General features: G+C 32.3%; 2 protein-coding genes across 4 annotated transcripts; both read left to right on the plus strand.

Annotated features, from left to right (window-relative positions):
* Nucleotides 7,866–12,134, plus strand: LOC18593090 (NAC domain-containing protein 17). 2 transcript variants are annotated; one of them, XM_007020134.2, is made up of 5 exons: nucleotides 7,870–8,458; nucleotides 9,764–10,041; nucleotides 10,127–11,032; nucleotides 11,111–11,264; nucleotides 11,580–12,134. In XM_007020134.2, exons 1-5 carry the CDS (start codon nucleotides 8,266–8,268, stop codon nucleotides 11,924–11,926), a joined length of 1,878 nt encoding a protein of 625 aa, XP_007020196.2. In that variant the 5' UTR covers nucleotides 7,870–8,265; the 3' UTR covers nucleotides 11,927–12,134. The 2 variants fall into 2 exon arrangements, with proteins under 2 accessions (XP_017981640.1, XP_007020196.2); XM_018126151.1 differs by having other exon boundaries at nucleotides 7,866–8,458; nucleotides 10,127–11,264.
* LOC18593091 (cleavage stimulating factor 64) lies at nucleotides 14,393–22,324 on the plus strand. 2 transcript variants are annotated; one of them, XM_018126159.1, is made up of 10 exons: nucleotides 14,393–14,772; nucleotides 15,017–15,095; nucleotides 16,167–16,341; nucleotides 17,536–17,569; nucleotides 17,651–17,895; nucleotides 17,981–18,058; nucleotides 18,558–18,593; nucleotides 18,690–19,178; nucleotides 19,759–20,007; nucleotides 21,753–22,324. In XM_018126159.1, the coding sequence occupies exons 1-10, from the start codon at nucleotides 14,742–14,744 to the stop codon at nucleotides 21,894–21,896; spliced, it is 1,560 nt and encodes a 519-aa protein (XP_017981648.1). In that variant the 5' UTR covers nucleotides 14,393–14,741; the 3' UTR covers nucleotides 21,897–22,324. The 2 variants fall into 2 exon arrangements, with proteins under 2 accessions (XP_017981648.1, XP_007020199.2); XM_007020137.2 differs by having other exon boundaries at nucleotides 14,395–14,772; nucleotides 21,747–22,324.

The raw sequence follows: 22,784 nt of genomic DNA on the forward strand, positions 1-22,784 counted from the left end.
ATCTTTACAAGTTAAAAGCATGAGAAAAAGGACTTTACACAGTTACAATCAACCTTGGCTAAGGGGTAGTCGACTACCACAATCCAGACTTGCAAAAATCATGCTCTTGAGAGTTAGATCGAATAGAGGAAGCTTGTATTCAACTATGAAACCTTAATTTGATAAATTTGAAGAACATAGTCAACCCTAGGAGCATTGTAGTTGACCCTTAAGCTTTAGGAATGGTTAGATTTGATTCAAACTTGTGTTTAATGGTTTCAAACTTCACACCAACTATAAATAGCCGCCTTTGAGTCATTTGGAAGCAAGAGAAGACCTGAGATAAAGTTTCAAACCCTAGAGATACCTCTAAAAGCTTATCCTCACTCTTTAGCTTCATTTTAGTCTTTCACCAGGCTTTGAAAAGTCAAATACTTGCTTATTTCAAGTTGAAATTTCTTCTCCGACTACACTTAAGCTTAAACTCCTCGCATCCAATCGTTGTAGAGGTATTTTCTTGTTAAACATTGTACTCCATTGTAAAAGTTCTAGTTTAACCTTAAAAAGCTATTTGTGGGCTTGTGGTTGAGCCTATAAAAACCACTGTTTAAGGGTTTTGCTTGATCTCGTGAAAAAGCATGGCAAGAGTTTCGCTTGAACCCGTGAAAAAGCATTGTGAGGATTTCACTTGATCCCGTGAAAAGTTCATTCCTTTTAGTGGAATTGAAATTCCTTAGTGTTCTAAGGGAGTGGATGTAGGCACTAGAGAAAGCTTAACCACTATAAAAATCTTGTGTTTTATTTTTAATTTTTTGCATTGTGATTTATTGCTTGCATTTAGCTTAGGAAAATATTTTACCTTGATTCATTAGTTTTACTTAGGAAAATATTATATCTTGGTTCATTATTTTTGCTTGTGCTTGATCTAGGGAAATATTTTTACTTTGATTTATTATTTGTTCATTACTTGACGTAGGAAAACATTTTTAGTTTGATTTATTATTTGTTCATTACTTGACTTAGGAAAATATCTTTACTTTGATTTATTATTTGTTCATTTTAATTTATTATTAAAAATTTCTTTAGAAAGATCACACACTTTATTTTTGACATAAAAAGATATTTTTAGTTGCAAAAGTCTTGATTTTTATACTTAGTTTTCTAAAAAAATTTTAAATGCCAATTCACTCCTTCTTAATATATTACTTATTGAGACTTTTACACTAATAAGACAAAACATATTCATTTTAACATTTTCTTTCTCTCTACTTATCTACCTTTCTCCTTCGCTCTCTAAAATCCCTTCACCACCGAAGGGCGATATAGAGTGGTGACGACATCGGTGCTTCCATGGTAAAATTTGGTTGCGAGAAACATCAATCTAGCACTCAACAACCATATCCTACTGAGGAAGCATTAGATTTGGCACCCATAGCTAGATCTGGCAACTAAAGCATTAGATTAAGCATTTCATGGTCAAATCTAGTTATGGGAAACATTGAACAAGCACTCCATGGCCAGATCCGGTCGTGGGAAACATTGATCTTGTACTCCATAGCTAGATCCCTATGGTTGGATCTAGCATTCCATGACCAAATTTAACTGTAAGAAGAGCCAATCTAGCTCTGACCACAAAGAATGACAAATCAACACTTCATTACACTAGCCACATCTCCGGTGGTCACCTGACCAAAAAGAAAGAAAAGAACCAAAATGAATTCAAAATAAAAAATTTTATAAGTTGTAAGAAATTAATATTTCAAATTTAAAAATTAAATTAAAGTTTTAATTATAAATTATTTATATTTCAATCATTTAAAAATAAAGAATAAAACAATCATATTAATGCTTTAATTATAAATTATTAATATTTTAGAAAATAAAATAAAATAAATAAACATATTAAACTTTTGAATAAAAATTTATTAATATTTTTAATAAATGATAAATAAATAAATATTTAAAATTAAAAATAAAATCTTATAATAAATGATATTTTTGTTTTTTTATCACCTATTCCTTTATTCTAATGTTATTTTTACTGACAAAATATTGGAATAAGTCATAAAAGTAATTCCATTTTATGAATTAAACTACATAATAGTTATTGTTGTCTTATTTTATTCTCACAAAATAATCATTCTATTCTATTTTATTCCATAAACCAAACATGTCTTTAATGTATTGTTAGATTTGTCAAAGATTGCACTGAATCCTCTAATTGATTAGAAAAAAAGGTGTATTGACTAGTAACTACTTCAATCTTCAGGTAATGTTTTTGTTAAGTAGTATACATGTTTTCAACTATAATATATATATAGGTTATCCTAACACATTAATTTATACTAATTATAATTTTTTTTCTTTAATATTTTAGGGGATGTTCGGATCGAATTTTGGCGATTGGTCGGAAGTCCATGTTGTGGAATTTATGGATATGTTGTGTAACTTATGTAGTTGACATGTAGTGCATTTATGGTATTAGAAATGTTAACTCAATAATAGTGCAAAAATATCCAAAAATGGGGTGAATTGGATTTATACAAATTCTTTTCAGCAAATTCAACTTTTAACAAAGGCAACCTTGAAGACAAGTCTCTCAAATTTGTTTTCACTTTAAAACATACCAAAAGTAATTTAATAAACAAATTCATGAACAAATAAGTTGAAAACAAATTTTCCAAACTCTTCAAAGTAAAATGCACAAGTGTAAATAGTGAAGAGTAAGTTTCTCAAATTTATTTTCACTTTAAAGTATGCCAAAAGTAATTCGATGTACAAATTAATAAGTAAATTGTAAACAAATTTCTCAAAACTTCTTCAAGGTGAAATGCACAAGTTCAAAGAGTAAAACGTAGAGATAAAAGACAAAAAAAATTTATAAAGGATCAACTCTTTCCATAGGTGCTTATATTCTCTTTTTTAGCAAGCTAAGGAGTTTAATCCATTATTGAATAAATTTAATACAATGTCTTTTAAAAGTTCAAGCATAACCATTACCTTTTCAAGGTTCAAGCACAACATTTAAATACTACCTTTTGAAGGCTAAGGTATAACCCTTTGCTTTCTTATAATATTGAGTAGTAAGGATACATCTAAAAGGTGAGTTTAGTATGATTCGTAAATATTTGATTCTTTTCTCCACTCTTCTAATATTGTAAATATGTTGGAGTATTCCTTTTTGTAGTTGGAGAAGCTTTGAAACCGTTGAAGATAATTTAGTGAAGAAACTAACTGTTTTTTTTTTTTAATTTCGTATCTAAAAGCTAGTTCTGGACTGCAAGTTTCGATACATTTCACTAGGTATTGATACATTTGGTGGAGGCATTAATACTTTTCATAAGGTATCCATACCTTGCATCTAGAAGCATTCTATGTAAAATGTATTGATACCCAATACAAAGGTATCGATATTGTAACTTAAAACATTGAAAATTCATCTTTTAAAATCTAATTTGATGCCAAATATTTAGACATTTCAAAAGTAAACGTGAGGGAGGTTTAAAACTAATTTAAACAAGTTTAAAAACTATTCAAACAAGTTAAAAAATAATTCAAGCAATTTCAAAACTTATTCAAGTATTTTTGAAACTTTTCACATGGAAACACTTAAGCGCTTTAAAACTTTCAAGTTTAAAAACTATTCAAACAAGTTCAGAGATCACTCAAACAAGTTCAAAGATTATTGAGGCAATTTTGATCATTTTTATCATTTCAAAGCTATAATCATTTTTAAAGTTAATAAAGCTAACATATAAATATACATAATTGATTTTTGTTGTTGTGAAATTTATACTATTGTGATTATGGAATACAATTTATTTTTGTTAACTAATTATACTTTTATTTATTTTTTTTCTTGAAATATATTGTTAAAAATTTAAAATATTATTTAATATTTTTGAAAAAAGTCTACAAATCGACCAATTGACTTGAACCAACTGAATAGTGGTCAATTCAGTTATGTTAAATAATACTATAATGCTCAGTTAGTTCAATTTTCTCTCTCCCAAAATCTATTCGATCAATTTTTGAGCTTTTCTCATCCGAATTAACCGACTACTTTGCCTTATATAAGATTAGCATTTCTTCTTACCCAATAATGATTTTGTATATCCTTAATTTAAGAATGTAGTAAGTAAATTGGCTTACATAAATACTTGTGCAACAAAATTTTTTATATAAATACAAAAAAAATTACATAAATTATACAAAATGATTAATATGATTAATTTTAAAAATTATTTTTAGAAATCTATGCCAATATATTAAAAGTCTCCCTTGAAGGGAGCAGTTGGTTGACATTTGGTGCTCCCAATGAAGCAACACGTGGCACTCAATTGGGATGGAAAGGAGTTGTTTTGGGGGGCTCTATATTGCTTGTCATGTGGGTTGTTGAATGAGGGCCACAGTGCTTTTCAATTTGAGGGTTTGGAAGATAATTTATAATGTTTCATCATTAAAATTAAGAAATTTTTAATGACTGTAATTAATATTCATTTCCCTCTGGGCTCTTAGGAGATTTTTGTCCAGATGTTATGTGTTTGTTGGACTTTGAACGACCTTTTTAGTCTTTTATGATTTGTTCTCACTTTTTTGTTCTGGTCTTTTCGTGTTTGGGTGCTTCGTTTTTTGCTTTGTTTCTTCTCTTCTTACTGTTTGGGTAATGATTTTGTTTTGCTTTCTTTGATTTGCGGGTTTGTTTATGTTTTGCAAGTTTTGGGTTTTTTTTTCTTCTCTACAAATTGTTGTTGGTTTGTTTCATGGACTTTTCTTGCTTTTTATAGGATTTTTTTTAGATTTTTTCCTTTTGCATTTGGATGTTTCTGGTCTTGATGCCTTTTCCCGTTTATTATTTGTGAAGAGAAGAAATATCTTCACTTACTCAAGTTTTGAATGTTGTGTATGTATAGTGGGTTTGTAATCGGGTTTAAAAAAAAAAAAAAAGAAACAAGCACATGAAAAAAATTTCCCCTTGTCTCTTGTTTAAAGTCTTGATTTCATTTATGAAATCATCTAATAAACTTAAATATAAAAAAATTTCAACTCGTAATCATGTAATTCATTTATGAAATCATCTAATAAACTTAAATATTTTCTTGCTTTCATTTATAAATTGGTAGCTGCTTTTTTCTATATATTTTTTTTATTATTCTTCCTTAATTAACAAACAAAATATCTTTTGTAAAACAAATGATCATGATACAATTATGTCTACATATATTATTTTATTTACTATCAAATCAAAATTCACTATACTGCTTCGTTTATAAGATATACCCAAAATCAACGCATGGGTCACTCTCTAGTTTATTTGAAAAGTTGCATCCTCGTCTTTCTTGAAAAAGAATAAAGTTAAAATTTTCCAAAGGCTGAAGCGAGTAATGAGGGGAGATGGTTTCCAATTCCCATTGTAAGGCATTGACCTATGCTTTGTTTTTGGTAAATGTGAAGGAAGGGAAAGTCCCAATCGTTCAACCCACGGTGCAATGCATGAATGGGGCGAACTCTTTAAGAAAGGTGCTAATCAAATAATTATTCATGTGAAAAAGGACGAAAAAGTGAAAAGGCTTAGTCAATTATCATTCAAGGATTGACAACCTCTACCATTAGACAAAGCTTGTTATAAATAAGTAGGCAAAATGAGATTGTTTGAATTTTGTTCTTAAAAGGGAGCCCTCCTTATCATTTTATACCTAACTATGTTGTACATAATTCTTTTTTCTTTATTTTCTGAGGTTTTTTCTAAATTAAAATATTAATATAAATTTCCGAATAGTTTAATAATAAGTTTAATTTAAGTCGGGTGAGGTTTAGATCTGAACTCAAACCTTAATTTTAAAAATTTTAATTGACTCAATTTTGATCCGTAGACACCGTCTATTGACTCATTTCTCTTCTTAAATCCCTCAATTTTTTAGATTAATTAAAGATAAATTAAGTTTGTTTTTATTAATAAATTTTGGTCCTTCTTTTTTGGTGTATATGATTTCTCTTTGAGTAATTTGATTAATATATGGTTTTTTTTGTAAGATTATAGTTTAAATTATTACATTATCATCAAGAAATTACTTATTCTTTTAAAGAAGTTAACAATCTTTATTTTTCATTTTTCTTAACCATCTTTTGATTTAATCTAATGCTCTCTCTCATTGTTACATGGTTTTTGGGATTGAGCTCAATCCAAAAATGCTATTATATTAATAAACTTATTTTTATTTTTAAAATATATTTAAGTTAAAATATTAATATAATTTTTTGAATATTTTATTAATAAATTTCAATGGAGGTTCAAGTCCAAACTCGAATTTAACTTTTAAAAGTGTCAATTGAGTTCGGTTTGATTCGTGACACTCTCGACTGTCTCATTTCTCCCTTTAAATCCATTCTTTCACTTTTTATTTTTTTTTAAAAAAACTGCAAAACTATGAACCAAAAAATAATTGCAAAACATTTGATAAACTTTTAATCATTTATGAAGACAAATATTCTTATAAAATTATTTTTTTCACATGTGCCTCTCATATTATGTTAGCATATATAATAAAACACATGATAAGATTGTAAAAAGATAACAAAAAAAAAAAGATTGATTTGTATAACAGATCATACTATATTAATTATATTATATAAGAAATGCTACTTTTACTATTTTATTGGGTAATTGTTCTTTTTTTTTTTACATGCATTTAATAATTTATTGAATTTATATGAAATGGAGATATTATTAAGGTTTCATTTGATGATAAGAAAACAATTTGGTGAAGGAAAATTTTTCTCTATAAAATATTTTAATAGAAAATTTAATATTTTCAAATTATTTAAATAAAAAACTAAAAATATTTTTTGTTATTTGGATAGCTCAATAAAAATATTTTTCATTATTATCCTTTTTTAATTTTTTTTTAAAAATTAAACTCGAGAAGCGACACAAAATTAAAAATTATCATGTAAACATGTAAAGCTTTATATTGTTCATTAATTTGACATGATAATTATTGTTTTTCTTTTTTTTTTGAAAAGTGACATGATAATTATTGTTAAATTGACTATGCCATACATGTTCACATGATAATTTTTACTATATATATTTCTAAGTTTAATACATACAATGAACTTATAACTAAGATTTATCTAATAAATTATGTAAAAAGAATAAAAGGTGTGTTTGGTACTTTAAAATGCAATATGATTACAAGTAATGTAATTGCAAGTAATGTGATTGCAAGTAATGTGATTGTAGGAAAAATAATATTACAGTGTTTGGTATACAAGAAAAATAATGATTAAAATGTAGGGAAGATAACATTGCAGCGTTTGGTTTATAAGTACTTTACTGATAATGTAATGTTAATTTTCAAAATTACTCTTATTTATTAAAATGTAAGTTTAATATACTTATATTTTTTATTATTAATTTTTATATAATATAATCTATTANTATACATTGAAACCCATTAATATATATATATATATATATATATATATATATATATACTTTACTTTATTTTATTTTATTTTATATTTTTATTATTATAACGTTACAAAATATTTTTAACAAAATAATAAAGATGAAGGGTAAAAGTATCTTTAAGATTATTACAAAGTGTAATGTAATGTAATTACATTAATTTTGAATTGTAATTACATTACATCTCTTAACTGTTGTGTGATTGCATTACAATCTTACGTTACAGTGATATGTTACAAAATAAATATTATAATATAATTTAATTAAATATATTATAAAAAATATACTCTTACTACCCTCGTAAAACGCTATCGAAATTTTTTGAATTTTTTTTAAAATTTTAATACTATAATAATACAAAAGGCAAGCGGTCAGATTGACTAAGGTGGTTAGCGGTCACACACTTTCATATTTTCAAAGAAAGGAAATTTCCGAGTAACCACACCTTTCAGGGATTTAATTTAAGGTGGTCTCAGCAGTGCCGGGGTTTGGACCCACCGGTCCGAACCAGTCCGGTTTTGAGAAACCAAGTCTCGCTATAAAAGTCCTCAGTCCAACCACCCCTAGCCATTTCTCTTTCGCAATTGCTTCTTTGACTGCAATTATCTCTATACTTCTTCTACTTCTCAAAAAAAAAAAAAAATTGTTCGAAGGTTTTTTACCCTAATATCAGCTCTCCATGTAAATTAAATTTCTTGTTGTAAATTTTTGTTTTCGTTTGTATCATTTTTAGGTTTGTTGATCAGTTAGTTTTCTGAGCTTTTTTTTGTTTATTTTCTGAAAAAAAAGAGGAATTTTTTTTATTATCAAGAGAGATGACAGTGACGGCGGCGGCGGGGGATTCGTGTTTGGGTGACGATCAGGTTTGGCCACCGGGGTTTCGGTTTCACCCTACTGATGAAGAGCTGGTTCTTTATTATTTAAAGAGGAAGATCTGTAGAAGAAAGCTCAAGCTTGATATCATAAGGGAAACTGATGTTTACAAGTGGGATCCTGAGGAGTTGCCTGGTAAAATGTCCTCTCTTTTTTTACCCTGAAATTTGGGTTAATTATTGATTATCGATGTGGGGTTTTCTGGTTACATGTTTTCATTTTGTTGGTTTAACTCATATCATGGCGGCTTTATTTTTCGACCTACAAATATTAAGGGTATTGATTTGCTGCGTTGACTTTGTTTTTACTTTGATCGAATTGCCTATTTTTGGGGGTTGGGTTGAGGGGGTTTGTTTTGATTTGATCTGTTCTTCATTTGCTTTTTAATGTGTTTGTATTCTGGAGGTTCTTTGGCTATTGATTTTTCTATATGCAAATTGCTGCTATATAATTTTCCTTATTCATTTGAGATTATCCTTGGCTTGCGTTGACTTTGATTTGCACATCAATTGGACTGTTTGTTTGTTTGTTTATTTTGTTCCCATTTTGTTGGTTATTGGATGATTTTGATGAAAATCCCAAGTGTAAAAATTGATTGGATGACATTGGTGATAAAATTGTATTGTCGTGTATGATTTATTCATTTTCCATACTTCCATTTTTTGAGTTGTGGGTTTTTATTAGAAGTTTGTTTGTTTTGGGTTGGGTATGGGCAGCCTATGGCTCGATATGTCTATGCTGTATCTCTTTCTGCCTTTGTAATTGCTTGTTTAAATTGGTTTGGCTGTTGTTATGTTTGTGTTGGTTATCAAGAAAAATAACTATATTTTTGCTCTTTGCAGTTGGTATGTTCCCTTGAATGTTTAATTGGGTATGTTTCACTGTTAGCAGTTTATGGTTATGGTTCAATACGTATCATATTATTTGGCTATAGGCAGTTTAAGTATGTTTATTTGGGTGTGTTCACTAAAATGTTTCCTTTGGGTGGCTTTTGGCAGTTTACAGTTCAATATGGCTAGATATCATTAGGTTTGCTTTCAGTTAATTGGTGTGGCTTGATTGATACTCTCTTGGTTATTTGAAAATCATTGTTTTTCTGTTTGGGATTGGTTTTGCTTTTAAGTATTTGTTTAGTCATCTAAGACGTTTGAGCTTTTGTTTATCTGAAAGCTAGTTTTAATTTTTAACCTCTGATTGATATGGCCTATGAAAATTGACGTAGGGGATCAATGATGAAGTTTTCAAGTATCTTGATGTTTCTATAGAACAAGAACGGTTTGTTTTTGTTCCCAGTTTTGGCTCTTGATGCTATCTTTTTTAGGTGGATTGTTCGTTTGAAAACGTTTAGCAGTAGATAATGTTTGTTGCTTTCGAGTTTTTGATTTTGCTTTATTTGGTTGCATTATCAATTTTCTAATGAACAAAAAAAATGATATACAGCACAATCGATTCTGAAGAGTGGGGATAGACAATGGTTCTTTTTCAGTCCAAGAGACAGGAAATACCCTAATGGAGCAAGGTCAAACAGGGCAACCAGACAAGGGTATTGGAAGGCAACAGGAAAGGATCGTACTATTACCTGTAATTCTCGGGTAGTTGGCGTGAAGAAAACTTTGGTTTTCTACGGAGGGCGTGCGCCTAATGGTGTGCGAAGTGATTGGGTGATGCATGAGTATACCCTTGATGAGGAGGAACTCAAGAGATGCCAGAACATGAAGGTATGCAGATTAAGAATTTCATAAGAAACTTTTCCTCCTGTATATGTGCTGTTTACTGATTCTGGATTTCTCTTTTGGATTTCAGGACTATTATGCTCTCTATAAAGTGTACAAAAAAAGTGGACCTGGCCCTAAAAATGGTGAGCAGTATGGGGCACCATTTAAAGAAGAAGACTGGGTTGATGAGGAATATGTTAGTAACCCTATTACAGTCACCCCCGTGAAGCTACCTAATGAGGCCATTCCTGATGATAATGTAAACGCAAATGTTCAAGTTCAGTCTGCATTAAATGAAATCGAGGAGTTTATGAGACAATTGGCTGATGAGCCTGCACTTCCACAGCCACAAGCTCAACCTGGCCATGCGTTGCCACAGGTTGTCAGTGAAGAAGAGACACAAAGTACTTTGCTGGACCCATCTCCAAGGGGTGTTATCTTTCATGAACCAATTGGGGTTGTCCTTGAGCAAGCAAGCTTTGAATTCTCCCAATCACCTACTTCTCAATTGCATGAGGCACCTGAGGTCACATCTGTTGCTGACCACTTTGAACAGGTACCTCAAATATACGAGGAGGGTTTCCTAGAAATTGACGATCTCATTGGTCCTGAAACTTTGACCTCCAATGTTGGGAAACCTGCAGAGAACGTGCAGTTCAACGAGTTGGATGGACTGAGTGAATTTGATCTGTTCCATGATGCAGCCATGTTTCTACAGGATATGGGCCCTATAGATCAAGGAGCAGTTCCATTCTCATATACAGATAATATGATAAATCAGGTAAGTTACCAGCTGGAACCCCAATCAAATATAAGCCTGATGGAGCAGCAGTTGCAAACGCAGTCTAATTTAAACCTGATGGATGAGCAATTGCAACTCCAATCAAATATTAATCTGATGGATCCGCAGTTGCAGCCGCAATTGAATGCTTTTGGGGCTAATCAGCAGTTGCAGCCTCAATTGAATGCCTTCGGGGATAATATGTTAAATCAGGTGGGTAATCAATCTCAATCCTGTTCAAATATAAACCTGATGGATCAGCAGTTGATACCCCATTTAACTGTGGCGCAGGTGGATTACCAGTTGCAGTTCCAGTCTGTTGGATATGAGCTGGATCAACAGATTCAATTGGATCAGATTCATGGACCACTTTGGACGCATGATCAGAGCAGTGATGTCTTTGCTCCATCAGGATCAAATCTTGGGAATGCTGCTCCAACTTCAGGTAGAACAAGTTTGCATTCACTGAGCTATGCTTTTGTTTTGGACAAAGTTGCTGTCTTAGCCCATCCTTGCAGAGCTCTTGATCAGATGGATGGTTTGGTAGACATGCCAAAGTCCACATGACAAAATCCTTTTGTAAAGAGGGGAAATTAAGCCTGCTTCAAGAGATTTTTTGATACAAGTATTTCGTTTATAGTACTTCAAGTGATTAGAATTCCAATATTCTACTCATTTTTGTCATAGGAAAGGCTGCTCTCTCAACTACTGCTTAACTGTAAAATTTTGCTTATATGTGGTTAATTTTGCTCATGTTTAGGTCTGATATACAATGGAAATAATCAAGACCAAGGTGACAAAAACGGAGGTGGTGCAAGCATGTTTTCTTCTGCTTTGTGGTCATTTGTGGAGTCAATACCTACGACTCCTGCTTCTGCATCTGAGACTCCTTTGGTAAATCGGGCATTGGAGCGAATGTCTAGCTTCAGTAGGTTGAGATTAAATGCTAGAAACACTGCTGTTTCTGCTGTTGATGGTGCTGCAACTGCAAGGAGGATAGGCGGTAATAGGGGTATCATTTTCATATCTATTTTAGGTGCTTTGTGTGCTATCTTATGGTTCTTCACAGGAACCGTTAGGATTCTAGGGAGATCTATCTCTTCATGATGATATATGTACATGGGAAGTTTTTTCATTATGTTCTACTGGGAGGTTGCTGAAATTAGTGTAGTACTCCACATTTTGACAATAAATAGTTTAATATCTCACATTAATTTTGAATGTAAAGGAAGAAGTGTTGGCCTAAGCAGGGTTGTAGGTATTTGATATTTCCTAGTAGAATCCCTTATATGTCTAGATTCCATTTTAGTGAGTAGTCTTGTGTGTAGATCTCCTGCTTTACTGCAACAAGTTATTCTGAAGCACTCAACTGAGTTTAGCTGTCAGCAAACTCTTATCTACAACAAGTGTTCATTGCTCCAGGATGCAAAATGGTTTTGCTTGCTCCAAAACCAATCTGTTGTTATGACATTGAATTTCCAAGGCATTACTCTAAAAAATTTAAACAAGTTTGTGCAGAGAAAAAAAGCGGTTTTGTTTTTACCAATTTCATGGTAGCAAAATCAACATAGGAAAGGGTAACCGGATACGATTTGACTCACGTATAGGCATCTCAAGTTTCCGCTTCAGTTCAATAATCAACCAAATAAATCAAGGCGTTTCAAAAAAAAAAAAAATTAAAAGATGAGATATTTTGAAAAATAATTTTTTTTATGATTTTAATTATTTTTAATCAAAATAAATAAAATTATTTTTAACAATGTTACACGTTATGTACATGATATTATACATCATATTAAAATCAAGGTAATTGCCAAAAAAAAAAATGTTACACAGCAAACTTAAGTGATTGGCCATGTGATTGCTGATCTAACTGGCATGGTTTTGGTGACTGCAGGATTCGTTGATCCATCGGATTTTTGCTGTGGCAGCTATGGATACCATGGGCACCATGTCCACTGTGGGAAAAAAGTTATATAATGTGAAAAAGTAGGGTCAAATTATATTATAATTAGTATTTTTATTCCGTAAAAATATGAATTTAGTGTTTATATAATAATTTATGTAAATTAAGTTTTTATATTTTTTTAATTTGTTAATTTTAGTTCAAACTGTATCACTGTTGAAGTTTTATTTTTTAAGTATGATGATGATGTGTTTTGACCAAATTAACATGTCATTAATTGAGATGTGCTGACATAACATTGATCATGTTAATAGTACATTATTTGAACCGACAACTTGTATATGATAACATGACATGGCTACCAATGGGCAAGACCCTCCAAATTTTAATAAAAAAAAAACACACTAACCTTAAATTAACAAAGAAGATTATGAAAGAGCAATCAAATTGGATGAGGGAGAAATGTGTTTGGTTCTGAATCAAGAATTGAAGAAAGGGAAAAGAGTCCAGAATTGAAGATAAAGAACCAACAAGTGCCACATCAATATAAATTTATTATCAGTCCAATTAATGCGACGTCAGTACAATGAATGTAATGTTAGCATATAGTTCATATCATATCAACCAAAAAAATATAACGACATCTCAATCAATGATATGTTAATTTATTAAAAATATCACACATCATCTTATTTATCAATAAAATTTTAATGACGTTTGGATTTGATCGAAATTAACGAATTAAAAAATATAAAAATTCAGTTTACATAAATAATTTTATAAGAATTAAATTCATTTTTATAAAATATAAGAACTAATTATATAATTTAATAATAATAAAAAAAAAAAAGGAATTGAATGACAAAGGTTTTAGATGTAGATTGAGAAGAGCGAGGAAGTTGGAGTGAGTGATTGCTTGCGCAGAAGGTAAAAACTGGGGAAAGAAAAGTTGAGGAGCAGCTGATGAGTTCACAAAGGTAAAAAATATTATATCAGAATCAATTAGCTAATCATACAGTTTGTTCCCTTTTCTTTTTTTCTTTTTTAATTTTGACCATAAAAATCACATCATGATATTATGTTTTGGATATGCCAGAGTTTCCATTTAAGATTAATCTAATAAGGAAGAGAAAAAATAGAGATAAAAAAGAAATCAAATATGAAGTGAAGAAATAAATAACGGAAAAATATATTTTATTTATTTTAAAAAAGAAATAAAAATAAATATATTTAAGTTAAAATAACACGTGGAATGAAATTTTTATCACATCACTTAATGAAATTGAAATTAAAAATTTATAATTGTAAAAAAATTTATCAAATAATTGAATTTATGATACACGTGGATGATATTGATTCGTCATTCTTTTTTCAAAAAATTTTTAATAATCAAAATCAAATATGAATTAACATTTGATTTATATATTTGTAGTCGAATAATTTGTGCAACAGTTTTGTTATTTACAATCAATATCACCTTATAACATCCAAAAATCGCATTTTAAATTCTTAAAATAAAAATGAAAAAAATAAAAAAAGGTTAAAATAAAATTTATAAAATAAAAAGAGTTTACTTCTCATTTAATAATTGAATATTAGAAAAATAAAAGTGATTAAATTATACTTTTTAGGATCAGTGAAAAAATAGAACAAAAAAAAAAAAAAGGGACTAATGGAGCTTAGCTTGGCTTTGGGGTTGAAATTTTCTCAAGTCAGATTTCAGAGGGAGAAAAAGCAAACCAAATCTCTGTTTCTTTCCTCGGCTTGACCCGAACCAGAACCAGAACCAGAACCAGTGAGACGAGAGAAAACCAAATCTTTCGACGAACCAATTGACCGCTCTACCCATTGAATTCCATTAAGACAAACACAAACAACTCTTCTCTATACATATAATTCAATTCAAACGAGAAGAAACAAGACACAAGAGCGATGTGGAGGAAGAAGAAGATGAAGCAGCGGCGCCGCTTCACCTTCTTCTCCTATTGATTCCCCCTCCCCCTCCTCCCCTCTTTCATGGCCTCTTCTCAGCATCGCTGCGTTTTCGGTCTTTCTTTCTCTCTCTCTCTCTCTCTCTCTCTCTCTCATTGCTTTTGATTTTTTAGATTGTTTATTTCTGTCTTTGTGAATTTGTAACAACTATTCACAGGATTTGAATTTTTGTTTTTCATTCGTTAATTGGTTAATTGGTAGTATTTCGAAGGGGAATTTTATCTTCTTTTTTCCTCTTTGGATTAATAAATTTAACTGATTCTTAGTACTAATATTTATTTTGTTTGTTTTGGCGGCAGTGGGGAATATACCATATGATGCTACTGAGGAACAGCTTATAGAAATCTGCAGGGAGGTTGGCCCTGTTGTTTCTTTCAGGTTTGGATTCTTTTATATATATTTATTTCAACTTTCAGTTTTGAGTCCTGGGTTTTGAAATTCAATTTGCTTAATGATTTAACTTCGAGTAATTTACATAAATGAACAAAAAGTTTAAACCTTTTTGTTGTTGTTTTTGTTCAGGAAGAAAGTATTGGTACTGAATGCAAAGCTATTTTTAGCAAACTGAACTGCATAATTGTTTTCATTGCTTTTGTTGCTTGGTCGCATGTTTGATAGTGATGGTTGCGGCAAGTTTTTGATTGTGAAATTATGAAGATATGACTTGTTGAGAAGTTAAAATCTCTTAACAACTTTGAGGTATACGATGGGATTTAAGTTAATGAAGAACATGGAATAAAGCTCATACTCTTCAGCAAACATGCAGGCAGATACACACAAACTCCCTTTGTAAAATAATTTGGGTGCATGAACTATGAAATATCTACAGAAAGAATTTTTATTTACATTAAGTTGAGATTTCATAAGCTCTAAAATAGAAATTGAGGAAGGTAATTTTACTGGAAATTGCCTCTAGATCGAACTGTTTCTTACCAGTTGGATTATTTGCTGATCTAGATTACATGTTAAGGTTTGGAAAGCTATCCTTATGTGTAAACATTGATAGTTTGGAACCCATAGATAACAATGAAAAAGAATTGTGAAAATGGCTCGTGCTTATGGCGGCATATTAACCACATGTTTGACAGAGATAAAGTTAAGAGTATGATAGTTCAGAGGATAGAGTCCAAATCAATTTGACCAAGTTGTTCTGAACTCACTAATTTGCTTTTTTGTCCTGAGTTCACCTCATAATTATATGTTTACTTGGCTTTAAGCCTTCCATAACAAAAGCATTGCAAAATTTTTTGTTTTTGCTTGTGTGTGAGGCATCAATTCAGTACTACATGTTATGTTTATCGTTACTGTTAAAAAAGAAAAAAATTCTTGGATTTCTTACACAAAATCTGTTTGGAAAAGTATTTGCAATCCAGTACCAAAGGCATTTACTGTTTTAGTGTCCTCATTTCATTGCATAACTTGATTTTTAATTTCCCTCTTTCATTTCAGACTGGTTATTGATCGAGAAACTGGCAAGCCAAAAGGTTATGGGTTCTGTGAATACAAGGATGAGGAGACAGCTCTAAGCGCTCGACGAAATCTTCAAGGTTATGAGATCAATGGCCGGCAATTACGAGTTGATTTTGCTGAGAATGACAAAGGCTCTGACCGAAATCGAGAACAGGTGAATTATCTGTGGATTTCTCTGCATCTTTTATTGTTTTGGTCAGAATCATAAATTTGGCACCTTTGTAGGTTTCTTCTTGCACTGGCATTGTTCTTTATGTGATTAGATGAACATTGGGTTGTGATGATACTAAAGAAATGTAGATAAAGCTAGTATTTTATTTTTTATTGATATGAAGTATTTGATCATTTGATTGAATTAATTTATGTGTATAAACCCAATTTCCCGCCTTGCTCAGCCACTTATTCTGTTTTTTTATCCAGTAATTCCAGTTACCTTGGCTCACTATTTTTCCTATGTGATACCTGTTTATCTGAAATTTTTTTTTTTTGAAAGTTAAGAACCTGTTTATCTGAAATTGGTGCTTATGGGTTATCTATGCAAAATTTTTATGCTAACACCTAGCCTCTGATGCATGAAAGTTACTTCAACTTATTCGATGATATAAAAGGATGCCTGCTCTTGTGTGTCTATTGTTTGATACAGTTCATATTACAATTATAAGGTTTTAGATTTTCAAAATTCCTGTATGATTATTATTTTAATTGGGAAAATATTTCAATTATTAAACTTGCTATTAACAATTGCACTTATTAGAAAAAGAAAAACTACAACAAACTTGATAGAATGTCCCCACATCAACATCCCTTCTCAAAGAAAGAGAGAACAATCATTAAATATAGGAAGGATGAAAATTACATTGAACTTGTTGCAACGCCCCCACATCAATATTCCTTCTCAAAGAAAGAGATAATCATTATATCTAGGAAAGACCATCTGCTTTAGACTGTTAATGTGAATTTAGAGGAATATGAAAATTGTGATAAAGTAATCTACATTTGTGTATATGTATAGCTGAGATTTACGTTCATGGATGTGTTTGTAAATACTATAGTGACTGCCTGGGCCTAGCAAAACTGTGAAACTTTATCATATGGCTCTAACCATTTATTGGAGAATAAGCCTACCGCGATTCTTCATAGTAACCAAAAATGTGACATTCTGTTTAATAACCTGGGTAGCCCTGAGGCTTATTTCATGCAACAAAAGCACATGCACATGCCTTATCCTACTGCTCAATATGGTACAACTTCTGCAGTGAAATGGTTTTCCTATGATTTGATCTTGATTTTCTGATTTTATGAAGTTTTTGGTTATAAGCTATAATAAGTGAATTTTGTTTTGTTGCAGGGTCGTGGTGGACCGGGACTGGCAACAAATGTTGGTTAGTATTTATGTCTCTTTAGGACTCTATTCTTTTGCAGGAATATAACCTAATTTTTTTAATTTAACTGACACATCACAGACCCTCAAAAACAAGTAGGAGGCCCAGCAGTCCGTGGCGAATCTGTTCACCAGCAGCCTATTGGTCTCCATTTAGCTATAACTGCTTCAGCTCTCATGGCTGGAGCTCTTGGTGGTGCTCAGGCTGGTCCGCAGCCTAATCAAAATGCTTTGCCGAGTCAGCCAGCACCGGCCAGTGACCCCTTAACGCTCCATCTTGCCAAAATGTCTAGGAGCCAACTGAATGAAATTATGTCTGCGCTGAAGGTATGCTTTGAGCAACACTTGCAGTTTACAGAGCTTTGCTCCATCTCTTTTACTAATGGTATTTCTTTATATCTTTTCTCAACAGAAAATGGCGACACAAAATAAGGAACTAGCTCGCGAGCTATTGCTTGCGAAACCTCAGTTGCTGAAAGCTATTTTTCAGGTAATTTTCATTGTTTGGTGTTTCTTTAAAAGGAAATGCAAAGAGATAATATTTTATTGAAGATATCGTAATTTCATCTCATAATTTTTCTTAGATAGTCCCTTAATCTGGAAATATTCTTAGTATTCTAAATTCCAAAAAGAATTGAATTTATTGCTATGAAATCAAGCCTTTTTATGTTTTATAAGCTCCATGAAGAAAGCACTAGATGGGGTTACTTTTTACAAGTTTAAACTGGTATTCATCTCAGGTATAATCTCTCAAATTTATCATCAATGTTATCTCTAGGGAGGAATTTTAACAATGCTCTCTCTGTGAGTAAAAAGAGTAGCAGGTGGTATATGTTAAGAGACATTGTTTCTATAACCGAATGATAATGGAAATACCTCTACAATGGAAGTATCATGGTGGTCTTTACAGAAGTTTTACACCTTTTAAGCTACTTTTATTTATAATAAAGATATAGATTTGGTCTTACATCTTTGCCTTTGCTTTTCAGGCACAAATAATGCTAGGAATGGTCACCCCACAAGTGGTACATTTCATTGCCTCCAAGAATTTTGTTACTTGTTTGATCAGTGCTTTGCCATTGTGTCACATAAAGATTGTTTTCTTTCATTAAATTTTGCAGTTGCAGATGCCAAACATTCAACAGCCTCCAGGTCAACTAACACAGACTTCATTACAAGATGGCCAGCACAGTCAACAGCCAACAGCACAAACTCTTCCCCAGAAGGTTCAGACTGGCTTAATCCCAAAAGTACAAGGTCAAATGTCTGCTGCGCCTCATAATTCTTTAGCTCACAACCAATTTTCTGCAACCCTACAATCAACTTTGCAGCCTCGAATGCAGCTTCCACAACATTCCAGCAATCATGTTCTGCCACCAGCTGCTGGACATTCTGTAGTTCCTACACTTCCTTCCATAAACCCCTCTGTTAGACCTCAAATTCAGGTGGCAAATTCCTCATCCCTTAACCAGCAGGTGCAGCCAACATTGCCACACTCAGGACAGCTTGCAACTGCTAATTTAAGTCACAGCACACGGTTGGTTCTGCCAAATGCAGTCATGCAGTCAGCCCCTTTGCCTCATCCTCCCTTGCCAGATGCTGGCTTTCAGGTGCAAATGCTTCTTTTACCAGCTTGAGCTAGTACATGCCAATAGAGAAGTTTTAGTAATGGTTTTAGTTGTTTACAAGTATGCATCTTCGGAATGAGTTCTGCTTTTGTTACGTCATAGTTAGGCTATTTCTCTTGAGAGAAGTCATCAAGTCATGGGGTTTGAAATTTAAGAATTTATAGTCCCATAATTGATCAGATCTCTTACCTTTTAGGGTAGCATGTTTTGAATATTTAACAAGAAGAATTAGTTAGTCCGCCGTTTTGCAATTCAATTAGTCAAATCCCTGAGAGATACTGAACTCAGGTCAGGCACTAAGAAAGTCTCTCTCTCTCTGTCTCTGATACACACGCACACAAAATAACTAGAAAGAGTGTGAGTGGTCTCCCTTGAACAGCATATGTTCTCTTTCCTATTTGTTGAACATAATGTTGGATCCATGCCCCTTCTTTGCCCGTCCTTCTCCATCAAACAAACACCAGCCCTTCTTGTGATCTTCTTGAATATGTAGCAGCTAGACTGTATGTTTTTCAGATTAGTAGAGCACTTGTTTTTACCAAGTTTTTTTTTTTTAAAACAGCCTGGTCCCTCAATAACACCAGGCTGTGCAGAGAAATTAAACATGGTTCGCTATTCTTCAGAAGCAATAAGTCGGCCGTTGAAAATGGTGAAATTAAAGGATGGAAGGAGCACTTCTTCCTCAACAGGGGGTTTGAATATGTCCAATGTTATTGCATCTAGAACATCACAATCATTTGGTGTTGATTCAATGCCTGTAAATCAGGTACCTAGAGCAGAAGAGGTGCAATATGCTGAAAACCAGACACAGGTAATGTATTATAATCAGTGATACGAGAAATTACAACCATATTATACTTTATCTGTGAGTTTGATTTTTCATGGGTCATTGATTCAGCCCCAAATGGCAGGAGGTTATTTTGTAGGTTCAATGGCTGGGATTGAATAGGTTTTATGCAAAAGAAATATAGTTCCTCTAATGATACAACTTCTTGATTTAGTTTGTTGTCAGGGCTAGATGTCTGTATTGCCTTCCTGATGTCTATTTAATCATTTTGACGATATGCAGAGCTATAAACATGAAGCGGTGACTAAAAAATTACACATCCTAGACATTAAAGTGAATATTATCTTACAAATGATATGCTTAAAAATGGTTAGGGTTGTAATTTAGATATGGTCCTTGTTAAATTATTTTGTGTGATGTCATTGTTCTGGTGACTTGAATTTGTGTCTAATGGATGAGAAAGTGAAGCATATACTCAACTTGTTTCAGACTGCAGAGTAGTTGAATTAGTTACTGTCTATGTAAATTTATTTGCCAATTTCCTTTAACTCCAAATCTCTCTACTTTTGGAGATATCTAAAGTAGGTTAAGAAAAAAAAATTGTGGGATAGTTTATCTTCTCTTCTTTTCTCTATTTCCAAATAAGAGAGACCGAACAATTTCGCTCCATATCTATTACCTCATATACCTTTTAAGAGTTACAGTTTCGTCTGTTGGGGACTTTGTAAATGCTTGCAGTCTTCTTCAAGAGTAAGTTTATGTGTTCACATGTCAGTTCTTGCAGACAAGCAATAGATAACATCTGTACTCACTTTTTTGTGGGAGGTTGGGAGAGCAATGTTTGGCTGACACAATAGGGTTTTCCAATATTTTTTCACTGTAAGGTGTATCTATATGATAGTGAATATAAATGCCTGATCACAAGATCTATAATAGCAGTTTTAGTATTGTAAACAAGATTGCTATAGTTGACTCTGTCAGGTGGGCTTTGGGTCAGTTATTTGGAAGGTAAAAAATTAGTCAGTCTACTAGAACTTGAAAAAGTCCTAAACTAGTGGTGTGAGTCTATCAATATGATAGTTGAGTATCTATGTCAAAGTTGAAACAACCAAATTTATAACTTGATCTCATTTTAATTGGTTTAGATTTCTTCCCTCAGGGTGCAGCGCGGGCAGAGTTTTTGGTTTGATCTAGTTTTGATTATGTCTGTTGTTTCTGCTCAGGAAATTTGAAGTTTAGATGTAAAAACTCTAGATATTTTAAAGGACATTTGATTGATTCTTAGTTCATTAATTCCCAAAGATCTGAACGTACTAATCCGACTAGTGTGGTTCAATTGGTGTTTCTGGAAAACCTATCTTATTGAGGGGCAGTTATGGTATATGATTAGGTGTGGTGCAAACATTTAAAAAACCTGCAGTAAGTTATTATATCGAAGTTATTAATAATCATGGTGCTGATCATTTATATTATCATAGAGGAAATGGGATTTACAAGCCCTTAATCTGATGCAAGGTCACGTAGTTCGCTGTCCCAATTATGATACTGTATCCTTGACCGCAACAGTTTGCCAAGATGAAAGAAATGCTTTGCATATTTGTAGGAGAAATACTTGGCACTTTTTCTTTAAATTTTCGTTGATTTTGTGCAATACGTAGGTCAAAATGGTTGATTTGATTTGATAATAATCGCATAAATCATGTTGCACCAGCCAGTGCTGTTGCGGTTTCACATGAACTTACACCACTGTTTCTCTGTGTCAGCCACAGATTGCACCAGATGTGGAGTCCGCCTTACTGCAGCAAGTGCTAAGCCTAACACCAGAACAGCTAAGTTCATTGCCGCCTGAACAACGGCAACAGGTCATTCAACTCCAACAGGCACTTCGGCAAGATCAGATTCAGCCATCATAGCAGGCAGACTTCCGATTCAAACAGGCCTCCGATGCAACTATTGTCAACAGTGTTGTCTTCCATAATTTTTTTTAACTTATTGGAAGGAGAAGCACTCAGCTTTTTGATTGATTCAAATCTCAAATGCTTGTAAAATTATTATTTTTCACAGAAGATAACACTTCTAGATTTGATAAGCAACAGCATGTACCGTTAATGTAACATTTTATACGTTGGTTATGAGAATATGGGAAAGAATCAGTGAGAGAAAAAGGAAAACAAAGAAAATTTTGCCTCATCTTCTCATGATCTCTTGACCTTTGGTCACATGTTACTTGTACTTTTTGCCTTGTGTAACTTGGTGCCTGTGGGTTTACCTTGGGTCAAGTGATGTTATTCCTAGCATGAAATGAGAACTTGGACAGCTTGCTGGATTCTTTTCGGGTTAATCATGTATGTATTTGCTGATTATGTTTGTATCTCTCTTTCATGGTAGCAATGCAGCCTTGGGTTTGAAGTAGATTTTTGTGGTTGCAGGATGGGAGGTGGTCTGAGTATTTTCCATGAATAATGAATCCTTTTGTATTGCCATTATCTCTCCTCTTTGATTGATCATTGAAGCATCCAACTTCATTCATTTTACCCATTTCTCCCTTAGCCATGGGAAGTTAGGTAAGAATCAATGGCATTTAGGGTTTTGGTCTGAAACCCAAAGAGTTGGCAAAGTGGTACCCATTTGGATTGAAACCAGTGGATGAACCTCCATCTGTTTGAAAGCTATGGAGATCTTCCAATTTCCTTGCGAGCTCACCTTTTCATGGTTGGGTTTAGTGACATTTCAAGCCAAAGTGAAACGTTACACCAGCATTGCATGATTTATTAGGCAAAGCTGCAACCACTCTTAAAGAC

This window comes from Theobroma cacao, chromosome 8 (genome assembly GCF_000208745.1).
Source record: "Theobroma cacao cultivar B97-61/B2 chromosome 8, Criollo_cocoa_genome_V2, whole genome shotgun sequence".
Classification (NCBI taxonomy): domain Eukaryota; kingdom Viridiplantae; phylum Streptophyta; class Magnoliopsida; order Malvales; family Malvaceae; genus Theobroma; species Theobroma cacao.

Coding starts and splice junctions, on each gene's coding strand:
- LOC18593090 (XM_018126151.1), top strand. CDS start 8,266: ATGACAGTGACGGCGGCGGCGGGGGATTCGTGTTTGGGTGACGATCAG. Junction 10,042..10,126: donor AGAGATGCCAGAACATGAAG/GTATGCAGATTA, acceptor TTTGGATTTCAG/GACTATTATGCTCTCTATAA. Junction 11,265..11,579: donor GAATGCTGCTCCAACTTCAG/GTAGAACAAGTT, acceptor GCTCATGTTTAG/GTCTGATATACAATGGAAAT.
- LOC18593091 (XM_007020137.2), top strand. CDS start 14,742: ATGGCCTCTTCTCAGCATCGCTGCGTTTTCG. Junction 14,773..15,016: donor TCAGCATCGCTGCGTTTTCG/GTCTTTCTTTCT, acceptor TTTTGGCGGCAG/TGGGGAATATACCATATGAT. Junction 18,059..18,557: donor TGCTGAAAGCTATTTTTCAG/GTAATTTTCATT, acceptor TTTGCTTTTCAG/GCACAAATAATGCTAGGAAT.